This window comes from Dreissena polymorpha, chromosome 5 (genome assembly GCF_020536995.1).
Source record: "Dreissena polymorpha isolate Duluth1 chromosome 5, UMN_Dpol_1.0, whole genome shotgun sequence".
In the NCBI taxonomy this organism is placed as follows: domain Eukaryota; kingdom Metazoa; phylum Mollusca; class Bivalvia; order Myida; family Dreissenidae; genus Dreissena; species Dreissena polymorpha.
The window spans coordinates 46,370,045-46,385,987 of NC_068359.1; the positions used below are offsets into that span (position 1 = coordinate 46,370,045).

Here is a 15,943-nt window from a genome sequence, read left to right on the forward strand (position 1 = left end):
CGAGAACAAAGATTGGACGTTGCAAGACCTAAGACGTGCGATCAACAAAAAGATTAACAATCTTGAAATCGGCAGTGGAAGATTTAATACTATTCCGGAAGCGGAAGCACACAACCCGACTGCTTTGCTGCACACCAGTACAAGAGGCAAGGGGTTCAAGAGGTAAGACCAGTAGCGGATCCGTGGTCTAGTGGTAACACACTGGCTTCACATTCCAGAGATCGCTGGTTCGATCCCCCGCTGCACATAACCTACTAACTCGTCTTTCGCATGAGACGTTAAACCGAGGTGTAGTGTACTAGGTGCTATACACCGGGCACTAAAAGACCCAGGGTCACCTCTGGAACAGGGTGTCTCCTGTATCTTGCACTATCCCCCGTAACCAACTAACACGTCTTTCTGGGGGCGATGGCCATATGGGAGACAATCCCGGTGCACTCGATAAAAAATAATGAAGAAGAAGGTAAGACCAATTACGAAACTTTATCACCTGGAAGTGAAGTAGAATATGAACCATTTTTAAAACTTGTGATTGATTTCATAGACTGAACGTTTCCATTGTGTTATGTACATGTATGTTGCAAATAAAGTAGTGTTTATATTTTGTTATGAGTATGTATTGAATTATTTTTATTAATTCTATTATGGTGTATTGCATTTCGCGGCCCTCAGAATGTTGAGATTGCATAACGTTGATGCATATAACGCGCCATTTTTTAACGTTACGTTCATGCACGCTTTGCCGTCATGACGTCACGCCCGTTATATTTTGTTGTTGATATTATGAGATTAAAACGTTAAACCTGGATTTGGCTCCTTATATTTCTTAACACAACGCGTATTCCGCCAACATAGAAGTAATGCATACACGTGTTTGAATTATTGTTTTATTTTAATTAAGTTACTTTCACTTACTTTGACTAAAACGAATTGAAACAAAAGTTCCGCGGTCGGAGACATATGCCCCCCCCCCCCCCAAACAGGGCTTTGAACTAGTGACACCAATTGCATAAGGGCCATCTACTGTACAAGGCCAATTCACACGAGAAGTATCAAGCCAATCGGTCAATTCGTTGACGAATTATTGATTGGAAACGATTTTCACACTAATTAAATTGTGACCTTGACCTTTGACCTAGTGCCCCAAATTTCAATATGAGTAATCTACTATCCAAGGCCATTGTGCATGATAAATCTCAATCCAATCGGTCAATTGATTTACGAGTTATTGATCGGAAACTATTTTCACACTTATTGAGAGAATGACATTGACCTTTGACCTAGTGACCCCAATTTCGATAGGTTTTATCTACTGTCTAAGGCCAATGCAAATGTGAAGTATCAAGCCAATCGGTCAATTCGTTGAATAGTTATTGATCGGAGACGATTTTCACACTTATTGTCAAAGTGGCTTTGACCTTATGACCCCAATTTCAATAGGGGTCATATAGTGCCCAAGGCCAATGCACCTTTGAAGTATCAAGCCAGCCCGTCAATCCGTTGTAGAGTTATTAATCAGAAACGATTTTCACACTTATTGTGACGGTGACCTTGACATTTGACCTAGTTAGCCCAATTTCAAAAGAGTTCATCTACTTTCCAATGCCAATGGACATGCTAAGTATCAAGCGAATTAGTCAATCCGTTGACGAGTTATTGATCGGAAACGAACTGGTCTACAGACAGACAGACCGACCGACCGACCGACAACATACCCCATCTTCTTCGAAGGGGAGCATTATGAAGAGGTTGTGATTTAAGTATTGAATTTAATATTTGCACAAGATTGTATAAAACAAATATAACGGGGAAAAATGAAATAATAGCATAAAGAATAACACAGATTTCATACTTTATTTATACAGAATGTCAAAGTTTACATGAAGCAGCAGCTTTATCATATATTATATGTGTTTACTCATGATTGAGAGAATGTTGCTATGTTACAATTTTCGCGAACAAGATGATCCAAATAAAAATGTAAAATCTAGTAATTTTGATGCAGTCTTCTGAACCGTAACAAATTTAAATGTGTGTGTTTTTATGAATACGTAATTTGTTATAAGTTTATCAAAGATAGTGCATTCACAAAGATATATTTAAACTATTTCGCTTAGCAAATTGAACTGGCCTTATAATTAAATATACGAAATTTTCAAATCGAAAATGTCTGTGACATGTTAAGCAAACAATGGAAAAGAGAGAGATGTCTTTATCTAAAGAATGAGGATTAATTTTTAGCTTTAAATATGTTACGGACGACAAACAACGAACGAAAGGCGAACGCAAAAGCTTAACCTGTGCACGATGTGCATAGGTCGGGTAACAAAGGGGTCGGGTCTTAATCGAGTCGAAAAGGGCTGATAGTATCGCTCAATTGGTCATTGTCGGCTCGGGTACTACTTACATGTACCCCGGGTACTCTTAAGGATACATACATGTACCCCGGGTACGGTAAATATACTAAAACGTACCCGGGAAATTTAACGCTTTATCAGTCGTTGTCGGCTACTTTTTTTATTAATTATATTCGCATTTATGCCAATTTTCTGTAAAATGGCCTCTATATTATCGAAACTCAAACTCAAAAAGCATGTTGATGCAGTTTTTTTAAAGAGAAGTTTGTTGAAGATAATCGGTAGCGCGTTTTACGATATCGGATTTCGGGCGGGAATACAACTCGGGTACAGTCTAATATCGACCGGGTACGATTACGTATATTTACCGTACCCGGGGTACATGTAAGTATACTTAAGAGTACCCGGGGTACATGTAAGTAGTACCCGAGCCGACAATGACCAATCGAGCGATAGTATCGGTTCCTTTGAAGTCAGTTGCATAAGGTAGTATGAAGTCGGGTCGGTTTCGTTAGGTAGTGTAGAGATTTTCGCTACACTAGATTTTTGCCTTGCGTATATATCTGACAAAAAGAAAATTTTGAAGACTCAACAATGTAAAAATATATAACTATGTTTGTATATGCAGAATGACAAATAATAACTGGCTATTAACCAATTACATCAAACTGGCACATGTACATAAATAACAAGTTAACACGTTCAAATTCTTGAAAACAATATTCCAGAGGAATTGTTGTGTCGCATTATAATTTTGTTTTTTAATGCTTTTTAATGCTACAGAATCGAGCAATGTTTACTCTCTGACCGTGAGATTAAGAGTTATTTAATCCAAAAGACCAACACTACCATGGCAGCTATTAAGCACTAATCGCTATATTGTAGGTAGCGAAGAGGTCACATATGTTACATATAATCGCTATATTGTGCGTATGTCACATATAAGGCCGCTTCCCTAATAATGGTGTATAAGTAACAAACTTCACAACCAATAGGTCGCTGGTATGAGCTTGCTACACAATGATCTACCATATCACTAGCCTCTCATAGAATGTGCTTTGCAACTTGCACTGTAGATGGCTATTCACATTGAGAACTAAATATAATACCCATGTAAGCGTTTGGAACGGGGCGTTTCCTGTATACGGTAATATACTCGATTACCAACAAATAGTAACCTTTCAGTATGCTCGGGGTCAGAGCCATATGCGAGAGGCCGATACATTAAAAAAATGACTAGAAAAACCACGAGTTCAACCACACACGCGGATCCTTCATCAGAGCATGTCGATCTCGCTATAGGGAGGCGGCGGGGAGCGGACGGGGACGACAAGCGCCCCTTCCGCAGGCACGACCGATATCAGCGTTACGAAGGAATAAGCTCTCCCATTAGTACTCGATTGACGTTGATGATTTTGACTTAGAGTACTGAAACAAATTGATATTATGTACTTGCAAAAGTGTAATGTTCGGTAAAACGTTTATACATAACTTTCTTTTGACGCAAACAACCACATAAATGGCTTATTTAATATTGTGGATGAATAGTGCCAATACTATTCTATCGATTTGAGGCTTAAGCAGGGAAGGAGGAACGAGGAATGAGATTAAAATACTTGGATGCCCCTGGGGTGGTGTCCTCGCTGTAAGGAGGTGGTGTCGCGCTACGCTCGCTGTAGGACGGAAGTCGCAACAACTGCACCATCGAGGCGGCGGGTTGAACAGAAACGACGCGAGCGTTTGCGAGATGTAGAGCGGCGCCCCTGCTTCGTATCCGATTATCGGGATCGGTCATTTCAGATCTTTCCGAAACATGCTCCGTTGCTTCAGGACCTTGGGTCAGCATTTTGTAGAATTTATCTGGAAAGAAATATGCAAAAAGCTCTAAAATACGTTTGGTAAAATCGAAATCGGTGTTGAATGGCCCTTTCACAGTTTCTTATGAAATTTTGTTCAGTGTCGTGGTTGCTGTCGACGAAGTTTCGTACTTCCAGTATAAAGTCCACAAAGGTTGAAATAAAATATCACAACGCCACAAAAATAAGAATATACCTACACACATAACGTCATTTTTTTAACGGAGAACTTCATGCTGTTAAAATACCGGATGTAAATTTTGACATGTGTAATAAGAGTATATTAATTTTGACATTCGCAATAAGAATTATGTAACGACATGAAAGAGTTCAAGCTACACACCATACGAGTTAACATTTCATTTAAGATATTGGACGTTTGATTTCTCACGCGAGTCCTGGATGAATCCCAGCCCAGCCATGCAGCTCAGGAACCAGCCGACGAAGAATATAGGAATCAGCATAAACTGCAGGAGTCCGATGGAACAGCCCTCGCAGCACGCCCGGAACTTGTCATTGCGCGTCATGTCATTCGGCGGCGCAAGACATAACCCACAGACGCTTGCTAACATCGACCCTACAGCGAGTAGGAATTAAGCATTTAAACAGTAAAAATCTATGTACTAGTATTATTTGCACGAGTTTGTTTGTAATAAAATAAATGTATTTTAACGTACAATAAAACATACATGTACGCATATTCATATAATTTATATAATAAGTAACAAATTAAATTATGTATGTATTTACCAACAGACGGACAGAGAGATTTAGGATTTTAGTGGTGGAGCATATAAAAAATATTCTGCTGCTTTAAAAAGACACGTCAAAAAAACTCCTGCTGAATTCAGTGGGCAAAGTAATAAGAACGAATAATTATTACATATTTCATTTAATCGGAATCGCATGCATTGGATCTATAGCGAACCTAGAAACAGACGTACCTAGACCGGGTAGCAGGAAGTTTAACACGCAGCAAACAACAGCCATGCACATGGGAAGCGGCGGGAAAACGCGAGTTATCACACCCCTGCCTTCGTCTTCTGAACAGTTAGAAAGAGAAAGGTACGTCTTTGTGGTTGACGAATTAAGTCTAAAATATACTTCTATTGTAATCATGCAGTTGTCAAATTTCTAGTATATTATATATTTGAAAACTTGTAACGATGCTTAACAACGCCAATAATATAAGGAACAACGCATCAGTGCTCAACTTACGCGTATACTCCTGTCCATCTGACGCTGAGGTGGCGACGCTGGACACATCTGCTGTTGACCCGGGCTGAATCGCGCGCGCCATCAAGCGCCTTGTACCCGGCTTCCGCTTCCAGTATCAGTTTCACTGTTTATGGTACTGATCCATGGGCCGCCATGTCGATTGCAACAATTACATAACACGCGTATTGTTATTTAACACAGTGTATTATTAGTTTATTTTTTGTAGATTTCTATCCGCACAGCGTAATTTTATAGGTCACATATGATTGCGTTCATATATCAGTAATCATTTCTGTATGCCTTTTAATGACATAGATTCGCATGTGTAAATCAAGTGAAATAAAGATCTTTTGTTTCCTTTCAGTCATAGACTTCACGCCCTAATAAAGCCATTATCAGTTTAACCCGGACCTGGCTGATCAAACTTTATTTGCCCAGCTTGTTTTACAAATCAACTTACCGGCTGTTAATGTGCATGTTAAACTGTGTTATAAATATAAGTTCGTTATTTTAATATGCATGCGTATTATTTTAACATAAACAAAACGAAAAATCAAAACAGTCATAAAGAATGTATGTTTGTTTTCATCTTTTTTTCAACAGAGTTATACTTCATAATGATACGCACGTAAGTTATAAACCTATTAATATACTGAAGATATTTATATTTTTTCTAAACATAATTTCGATACATTAAAAATGTCTCGATTAAGCAATTAAAACCTATCAACACTTTAACAGTGATAAATAAACAAAAGGCCACTGTTTACAGTGAGTCTGAAACTGAGAGGTACTGACAATTTTGAACCAGACATAACCAGACACATTACCAAACTTAAACAACTCAGAAAAAAAGCCATAAACAACGCTTAACATGACAGCAATAAAATACATTAGCAACATATGACAAGCGGAACACACAAATATAACCAATATTTAACCAGTCGAAGTCGTATACAATTACCACATGTGAACAGTAATAAACGGGGACATTTAAAACTTCGAACCAGTGTAATTAACCGACGGTACAAACTTTATCGAATAAAAAACATACAGTCTGTGTCAACTTTTGACCAGCAAAAGCAGAGACATAAATAACATTTGACCAGTAAGAAACATACATGTTAAAGATATTACAAGTGTTCACAGTCAGATACAGAGACATTACCCAACAGGTTAGGAATGGTAAGTAAAAAAAAAAAAGAAATAGCCAACATATAGTATGTAAAAAAATTGCAATGCCAACATTTTTATCAGTAAGCTACCAAGACATTTCCAACATGCGACCAAAACAAAGAGACCTTACCAATATTTGAAGAGTCAGAAACATAAACATTACCAACATTTTACGAGTCAGAAACAGAGACATTACCAACATTTGACCAGTCAGAAACAGAGACATGACCAACATTTGGCCAATCAGAAAAAGAGACCTTACAAACATTTGACAAGTCAGAAACAGATACATTATCAACATTTGACCAGTCATAAACAGTGAGATAACCAACATTCGACGAGTCAAAAACATAAAAATTGCCAATATTCGACCAGTCAGAAACAGAAACATTGCCAACATTCGACCAGTCGTTTCTAGAGACATTGCCAACATTCTACAGTCATAGACATTTCCAACATTTGACGAATCAGAAACAGAGACACAAGCAACCATTGACCAGTCAGAACAGATACATTCCCAACATTTGACGAGTCAGAAACAGATAAATTCCCAACATTTGACGAGTCAGAAACAGATACATTTCCAACATTTGACCAGTCAGAAACAGAGACCTTACAAACATTTTACCAGTCATAGACGGTGACATTACCAACATTCGACGAGTCAGAAACAGATACATTACAAACATTCAACCAGTCATAGACAGTGAGATTACCAACATTCGACGAGTCAGAAAGATTAAAATTGCCAACATTCGACCAGTCAGAAACAAAAACATTGCCAACATTCGACCAGTCAGAAAATGAGACATTGCCAACATTTGACAGGTACGAAACATAGACATTACCAACCATTGGCCAGCCAGAAACAGATACATTTCCAACATTTGACCAGTCAGAAACAGAGACATTACCGATATTCGACGAGACAGAAACAGGGACATTTCCAACATTTGACCAGTCAGAAACAGAGACATGACCAACATTGGACCAGTCATAGACAGAGACATTACCAACATTCGACCAGTCAGAAACAGAGACACGTAAAATATCTTACCAGTAAGAAACAGATACATTTACAACAATTGCCGAGTCAGAAACAGAGATATGATCAACATTTGAGCAGTCTGCGATAAATCATTCATATATTGAAACAGAGATATTACCAGTATCAGCATTTCATTTGAGTAACATCATTTTGCCCGTTATGAACGGTGAATGTATCAACATTTTAAAAGCCATCAACAAAACTCTCCTTTGTGTAACGTTGACTGCGGTATGTGGACAATCTGTTCGTTCTCTATGCTTATTTATTTAATTACCCAGAGATATTACTCGTGCACGCTTTCATTTCATTAACAACATTTAGCCAGTTTTCAACGGTGATGTCACCAACATTTTAACCTCCATTACCAAAACACTCGTTTGTGTTAAGTCTACCGCGGTCTGTTTCGTACTTCAGACTTATGACATTTCATTGACAAGAGGCAGTTCTCTATGGATATTTGACTGATGAGAACGGAGGATGAGAGAGATGGCATGCACGTTTTTATTTCGTTCCAACGAGAAAGTTACTCAAGGGAACGAGATACTCACTTTTCGGAATGAAATGAAAACTCATAGAAACAAGATTTGTGTAAATGGGATACTTATTCGTGGGAAATATTGTTGAATTCATAAGGATGTGTTACTAACTAGTGTGGACGTTATACTGAAGTAATTCGTGTTACGAGATATTTACTCGTTGGAACGATGTTCTCAATCTTTGAAACGATATGATATCTCGTGGGAACGAGATATTTAAGCGTGTGGACGTAATACTTGTGCGTGAGAACATGATAATTATTATTGGGAACGAGACTCGAATACATGGGAACGCCATACTCAATCGCGGATACTAATACATGGGGACATGATACTAAATCGCGAAAACGAGAAATTATGCCGTGGGAACGAGTTATTATATGAACATTTATTACATCGTCCGCTGATGCATGCCGATCATGAGAATGGCATACGAATAGGATTATATAAGTAGTTAAGCAAAACATACATAAACATAGAATATACACATGTATATATTTATTGTACATGCATGTCATGACGATAAATACAAGCGATCACATACATTGGACAATGCTCAGCACTTTTAACAGTCTAGGTCGCAAGCTAAAGCATGCAACTGGCCAGCATATGAAGGATATTCAATATATAATTATTTATTGTAAAAATTATTGTAAAAAAGGGTTTATCTGTTTATTGTAATAAAAGGTTATTGGATTTCGGAGAGGTAACGAAAATCTTAAACAGGGCCCAAAATCTTAGACAGGGCCCGTATTCACCAACCGGTTCTTAGAATTAATTCCAACAAAATATTCTTATAATTATAATGTTCTATAATTACTTGGAAGGTTAGTTGAGCATGACATATAACGCATATAATTACATGTATGTCAATATTAATTAAGATCAGTTGTGTTAATAACAGAAGCATTAACAGCCTTATGTATTGAAACTCTGAAAAACAGCGCCCGGTTTAAAAAGGATTTTACGACAAATTCAAGTTACGACTGAATTTGAGGTCATAACATATGGACATTTAATATCAATATGTTCCGAAAACAGATAACATACGGAAGAGTGAATGGCAATGAATAGAATAATTAAACTTTAATAATTATAGAGGTCTGTGCCTGGCTGTTTCTAGTATACTTTCTCAAAGTTTTTATCGTAAATTAAACTCCCGTATGATGTGTGTAATGTCAATACATCACATCTAAAATATTATACATATATATGTATATATTTGATTTCTTCTTAAAAACGTAAAAAAATAGCACAGGCATGTTAGTCATTGAGAAGAACACCAGCTAACTGTCCGAGTATAATGTGATGAAGCACTTTGGCACGTGCTTCCGGAAGCCACAAAGCACACTCGTGATACATTGTTTATCTCCGGAATCATTGGTCCAGAGTGCCGCAAAGTAGTGCGGTCTCTTCTTAGCAATCGGCACCACGGTGAGCTTAATAGCGTCACAGCTTTACTTGAAATTAAGGGCGATGCCTCTTTTTAAAGCACACGCAGTTTGTGATGCGGCAACCGTGATAGACGACGATACTGGAAAGACCGAATGTTTATGCAAAGAAATCCGTCATCGGTGCCGTTCTTCTTGGATGCTGTCTACCTACAAACGAACAATTCAATCTGATCTAGTGTAACAATTAATCACCGATGTTATGTTCATGTTACTCAATTAAAAATGCACACCAGCATACACATATATACGACATTTATACGTAATATTTCAAGAAGACGCCACGCAAAATACCTTAGCACTTACATGTGACTGCCGGTGTCTGTGCGGGTCACGGCCGTTGCCATGGTGACGACTTCCTCCGTTGCTTGCGTTGTTATGGTGATCCGGCGCGCGCTCGTGTATCGTAGCAGACGCTTGGTAAGGCGGTGGTGGGGAATTATACGCTATATTTGACGGAGCGCGCATGGGGTATATAAGGTTTGATGACGTTAACCTGATACGTGACGTTGACCTCCGCTGTGCATCTAGTCTACGCCGATATTGACGCTGCGCTTCTGCGTAACTACAAAAACATCAAAACAAGCATTTTACAAATATTTACCAAATATACATTGATGCACCAAAATACAATCGTTGCATAATAACACGTAATGACACTGCTTAATTAACATCATTGGGGAGTTCAAGTATGCGTGTTTTATTCCAGTGATAAATTATAGTGTTTGGTTGCATAATTCTATCTGTTTCATGCAAATCTTCGGACAGTTCAGACAAACATAAAATCAACCATTGTACTGTCGTACAATTAACCACTAGACATTATTCTAACGCCCCGCCTGTCGGCTGATAGTCTAGGAGCTTGCAGTAAATCGGTTAAAGACTTGATCCTGAAACCGAGTACTGCATTTATCGCCACTTAAATTTGCCTTATGCCGTTGTTACCAGTGTAGCCCCAGAGAAGCCTTGGCGTTCGCGCATTCTTTTCAGGAGCTAACATGTCCGCAAATGAAAACACGAAACCTTGCGTGACTTGATAGCAGACAGGGTAGCTACTGACCACACCACTGCAGGGCCAAAAAAACCTTCTTCGCATGGGGCCTCTTTTTCTCCCCCTGAACCAAAAAGGCCCTTTCCCCTACAGAAATTTCTATAAAATCATGCATTTTTTTCTCTAAATTTCCAACCTACTTCCATATTTTTCATTCCCCAAAGCCAGAATATTGTGTCTTTTTTCCCCGAAAAAAAGGCTGTGGCCCTTTCCCCAAAGTTGGTGTTTTGGCCCTGCACTGGCCGCATATGACATATACTAGTAACTTATTTTCGCATGACGCAGCTCATATAATTCCTCACCTGACTCCAGGGTAGGGCTGATCGACCACGACCTGGGGGGTGGGGAGGCGGGACACGGCAGCCCGTCGGTACACGGGGTTGTTGGTGCTCGCGTACTCGGGATCATCGTCGTCGGCGTCGTCTTCGTGGTAGTAGTTGGCTGCAGGGGAATAGCTCAACATAGGACCATATAGATCAGATAGTTTTTTTTATGTTTTTATGAAAAGATATCTTTCAGTTTTTATTACAGGTGAAATTTTTGAAATCTTATATGAACGCATATTTTAATGATAACTGCAACTGTGCAAATCCACAGGGCAAAATGTTCAGATACACGTGTATTGAGTATTTTTTAGCAGTTTCATGTGAAACATACATGTATATACGATTATATTAACAAGTTATAATGTTTTGAAAAATCTGTGACATGATACTAAATGTTCCAATTGAAAGCTTTAATACAAAACAGTGACTGAATTAATTATACCCGAGTCTAGAATGCCACATCAACTGTTAAAAGATCTCAACGTACTTCGAATCAAGAAGTCTGTTAGACGCGTACTTAAACCCATTATGCCTAGTTGACTCTCCCATCCTTCTAAATTGGATCAATTTATTTCCAAAATTAGGTATGTCTAGTATATTTATTTCTACGAATATTTCTTTCAGAAATTCCTTTAAGTAAACAGCGCAGACCCTGATGAGACGCCGCATTATGTCCAACGCCTTTTTTCCAGACGCTAGGCATAAATAGGTAAAGATCACGATATAGTTCATCGAATAAAGACGAATTGAGACTACCATTATGAAAGGTGTGTACAAAAGAACGCCAAAAAATCGTGATCATTATTCCACTGGAAATAATGCTGTTGATGGTACAGAATGACAATGCTGCCTTTCAGCTTGCTATTTGAAAAGGTTTTAATAGGACAGATACAGTTAAACAACTTTTGACGTCAGACCAGTTATCCCCTCTAAAAGACAAGGCATTTATACGCGTTTAACTTTTAAAGAACATTTCACTCCAACTTGAAAAGTACAACGACTGCGTTTGTACTCTAGCTATTCAAAAGAAATAGCCATTAAGTACAGATTGAACACATTACAAGTGCCGTGTACCCATTCGAATTAAACTAATACTTATTTAATGTACGCACGTTTATTACATTTAATGAAAATGTTATACATGTAGTCAAGTTCCTGTATATTGAATTAACGGTAAAGTGAATTAATTCCGAATACGTGTAACATTAACAAGTTCTGCTGAATAGAAATAAACAATATATTATCTAAAGATCAACTCGTTAAATTGAGGGAGGATATTTTGTAAAATTGTCCGATGAAAACTGATGTACATTCCGCACAATCTGTATGATGCACATATTTGACCATTGACTTTTATGACATTGATCTTTAAGCTATGGGGTGGAGTCTTTCGCGCCACACACTGGCTCTACATGGTGGACATTTTTTGAAAAGTTTTTTTTTAAACCCTGCTGCTGTCCCTAGTGGTAAGTTATTATAAAATACCTCATAAATTATTAAATGGCACTCTGTATAAGCTTTTTCACACCTACTTTGACCTTTGACCTCCAAGCCTGACATACCTTTGAGCCCAATTTTTTTACACAACACCTGGTTTTCACATTGTGAACATTTCTGTCCAAATTATTATAAATTGCTAGATTTAGTATACGTTGTATCATGTCTGAATTTGACCTTGGGCATACACGTGTAACCTCGACCATTGAGATAGGGAATGGTGTTTTACGCCTAACGCCTTCTCCACGTGGTGAACATTTGTGGCGAGTTGTATTTTTGAAAATTGCATGATCAATAATGAAGGTTGTCTGGACGAGCTCGGATGGACGCACGGAACCACGCGCACCGAACCGCCATTGTGACCGCGCGCTCGACAAAAAAGTAAACGTACGGACACGGTATGTTTGGTTAAACAACTATATCAACCAACCCAATAAGTGCATGCATGATAAAATTGTGTTACATACCAAATAATTTATTAATATATAAAAAGGCTGCACATGCTTAAATATCTACAAAAACTATTATTAATACATTTGATACGATACTATATGACCATTCATTTTTTTAATTAAATGAATGTAACACACCTATCTAAACGTTTTCTAAAAATGCAAGCATATTATTTGGTGGTATGTTAAGCCATGATATATGACCTTGGTGATTCTCAACCTAGCGGCCGCACCTGACATGCCGATGAAGGTGACGCCCCAGATGCAGCTCCAGATCCAGCCAATTAAAAAGCAGGCGACCAGTAGTAGCTGCAGCAGACCGATGCCGAACACAGTGCAGCACGAGCCCAGCTTCTCCCTCCCAGTCATGTCGTCTGTGCGCGCGCAGCAGAACACGCACACGCTTGCGCATATCGAACCTTTGCGACGAAGGTAAAAATGTACTGGATTGTGTCATAACTGCTTTCTGACAAAAGTGGGTTAATGCATGTGCGATAAGTATCGTCCCGAATTAGCCTTTACACATTTATGCAATTTTTCGTTTGAAGAAAGTCTCTTCATAGCGAAAATCCAGTTTAGCCGAAAAGTTTCTTCCCTGTGCGACTAATCTGGGAAGAATCTTTACGTACATGTATTTACCCCGTTTTTCCAGAGCGAGGCTCACACATATGCCGACGTCATGGAAGTCCGCATAGGCTAATCAGGGACGACACTTTATGCCTAAACTCGATTTTTTATAAAAAGAGACTTTCTTTAAACGAAAAATATCATAAAAGCGGAAAATGTTGTGCCTGATTAGCCTGTGCGGACTGGACAGGCTAATCTTGGGCGACACTTTTCGCACATGCATTAAACATCTTTTCACAGAGAACGGCTCATACCTGTTATTATGTTTCGTTAAAGAAGTTTATTCTTTTTTATGTATAAACATGTAATGTTGTAACGTATAGAAATGTTTTAACAATGTCTACATAATGCAGATATCGCATAAAATAACCTCACGACGGCAAGTTACTCTTCAGCACTAAACGCTTTTAGAACAGTCTTTTTAAGAGGTTTGGGAAAATAGCAAAAACTATCAGATATTCTTTTTACACAGAACAAATTCCACTCTTGTCTAATATATTTCGCCTAAATAGGCTTTTTCAAAGTTTGTTTTATCAGATATTCGTCGGATTGGCCGCACATAAATGGAAATACAAATTATATTTTTTAGTCCAAAGCGTCCATTTTCCCACAACTCTATTTTTTTAAAGTAGAGTGTTTTTTTCCATTTCATTTTTATAAGTCCTACAAATTTCACAATATATTTACTTTTGGATAAACTGTTTATGATACAAAAAAGCAGCATTAAGTTGTATGGTCATTTTATGAAAGAAACAAATGATTTAACCCTGAGTTGTTCTGAAACTGACATATTTTGCAGATTTATTTCGCTCAGCGGGCATTGCTAGACAAAGATGTCCTGTTAATTATAAGAACTGTTGTAGATCTACCATACGACATTATTTTATAATCCAGGAGTGACAACAGAATAAAACATTAACACAAGTCAAGTCTAGTTTGAAACACCCACTAAAACAATTCAAGAACAAACTGGACTAGAAAATTGTTGTAAGAGGAAATTATTGCCAAGAAATAAAGCTTTGAAGAAAGCTTTGCGTCAAGTAGAAATGTCAAATTAAAATGGGCCAATTATTTTGTTATGATAATTAACTTTTCGCTCGCCCCTGATTATGAAGTAAAAATATTTGCATTTTTATTGCGCTCGCTCGCTCCAAATATCTGGGGTAAAATCTGGGGTCAAATCCGTCAAACAACATCAATCCGCCTAAACTTTACTACATTTTAACCATTTTATTATCATTTTCGAGTTGCTTGTTAACTTGTTGATTTTTTTTAATGAACACACACGTACTGACGTATATCACACATACTAATGCTGTTGTTGTTGTTGTTTTAGTTCATTATACATAACATGGCGGCTGAATAATTATAAACTAAACGAGGAAAATATCCGCGTTGAACGCACCTTACAGCGCTACTTACCAAATCCGGGAACCAGGAAGTTCAAGATGCAGCAGACGACCGCGATAGGCATAGGGAGCGCGGGAACCACGTAACTGTCGCTTTTAAATTGATATTCGTCACCTTGAAAGTATAAACTCAACTTAAAAAAAACTTGTTATAAACTAGCAACATTCCAACATCGCCCATTCATTAAAAAAGTTTATAAACAATTATAAAACATGCACGCTTGCAAAACCGGGAACACTAGTAGCGTCCACAAAATACATCAACAGAGTGCGTTCCAAACCTCTCGAACTGGCGGACCGGATACTCCGGAAGGTGGACCGCGCGGATCGTGGCGGCACTTCCGGTTCAGATACCGTCCGCTCATGATAAATATCATGAGGCTGCTGTCTAGTGGACTCGTTGAAATATGTCCCGCTACTTCCGTTGGGTGCGCCGTCTGGACGGGCGTGCCTCGTCCCGTTCATCCCATGTTGGCGATGCATGGAGCTCTCGCGTCGACTCGTACGGTCTGAATACTGAGCTCTGACGTTATTGTAGTGCGCCCTCACTGATACCGGTACATGCAGAGTCCTGGCATGCACATCTATGTTTGAGTGTAGCGCGTGGGTGCTATCCAACGGCATGCTGGTTTCCGGTATCATGGAAGGCCGGCGGCTCGCAGGGTGATAGTGACCATCGCCGGACACCATGTGAGCGCGCACACTGTCGTTTACAGAATCCGTCATTGTTCATATGCTATTTGGATGTCGTTTGAACATTAACTTATTTCATCATATAGCTGCGCAGTTCAAAAAGTTGAACCGTTTATTTATATTTTACACAATGAAAAACGCAAATATTTACTTATTGATCATAAATGACTCTACTGTGATATCCGGTTAATGTGCATGCCACTTTCGAACTTCCGTTTTCAATAATACATGCGAGTTTAACCTACT

At 38.5% G+C, this 15,943-nt stretch overlaps 2 protein-coding genes across 2 annotated transcripts; both read right to left on the reverse strand.

The window, feature by feature from the left end:
- Positions 1 to 2,480: 2,480 nt before the first annotated feature.
- On the reverse strand, positions 2,481 to 5,830 carry LOC127880526 (uncharacterized). The gene is made up of 5 exons (XM_052427842.1): positions 5,432 to 5,830; positions 5,158 to 5,256; positions 4,605 to 4,790; positions 3,974 to 4,217; positions 2,481 to 3,785 (listed from the first exon to the last, which is right to left on the reverse strand). The coding sequence occupies exons 1-5, from the start codon at positions 5,511 to 5,513 to the stop codon at positions 3,635 to 3,637; spliced, it is 762 nt and encodes a 253-aa protein (XP_052283802.1). The 5' UTR covers positions 5,514 to 5,830; the 3' UTR covers positions 2,481 to 3,634.
- Positions 5,831 to 8,730: 2,900 nt separating this feature from the next.
- LOC127880516 (uncharacterized) lies at positions 8,731 to 15,943 on the reverse strand. Its single transcript, XM_052427828.1, has 6 exons — positions 15,286 to 15,943; positions 15,018 to 15,119; positions 13,202 to 13,387; positions 10,996 to 11,134; positions 9,949 to 10,207; positions 8,731 to 9,792 (listed from the first exon to the last, which is right to left on the reverse strand). The coding sequence occupies exons 1-6, from the start codon at positions 15,728 to 15,730 to the stop codon at positions 9,760 to 9,762; spliced, it is 1,164 nt and encodes a 387-aa protein (XP_052283788.1). The 5' UTR covers positions 15,731 to 15,943; the 3' UTR covers positions 8,731 to 9,759.

What these genes read in the sequence shown, in the direction of transcription:
- LOC127880516 (XM_052427828.1), bottom strand. Translation starts at nt 15,730, where the DNA reads ATGACGGATTCTGTAAACGACAGTGTGCGCGCTCACATGGTGTCCGGC. An exon ending in CCGGTCCGCCAGTTCGAGAG is followed by an intron (nt 15,120 to 15,285) that starts GTTTGGAACGCA and finishes TATACTTTCAAG; the next exon opens with GTGACGAATATCAATTTAAA. An exon ending in CAGCCCTACCCTGGAGTCAG is followed by an intron (nt 10,208 to 10,995) that starts GTGAGGAATTAT and finishes ATGTTTTTGTAG; the next exon opens with TTACGCAGAAGCGCAGCGTC.
- LOC127880526 (XM_052427842.1), bottom strand. Translation starts at nt 5,513, where the DNA reads ATGGCGCGCGCGATTCAGCCCGGGTCAACAGCAGATGTGTCCAGCGTC. An exon ending in AGATGGACAGGAGTATACGC is followed by an intron (nt 5,257 to 5,431) that starts GTAAGTTGAGCA and finishes CTAACTGTTCAG; the next exon opens with AAGACGAAGGCAGGGGTGTG. An exon ending in GGGATTCATCCAGGACTCGC is followed by an intron (nt 4,218 to 4,604) that starts GTGAGAAATCAA and finishes ATTTCTTTCCAG; the next exon opens with ATAAATTCTACAAAATGCTG.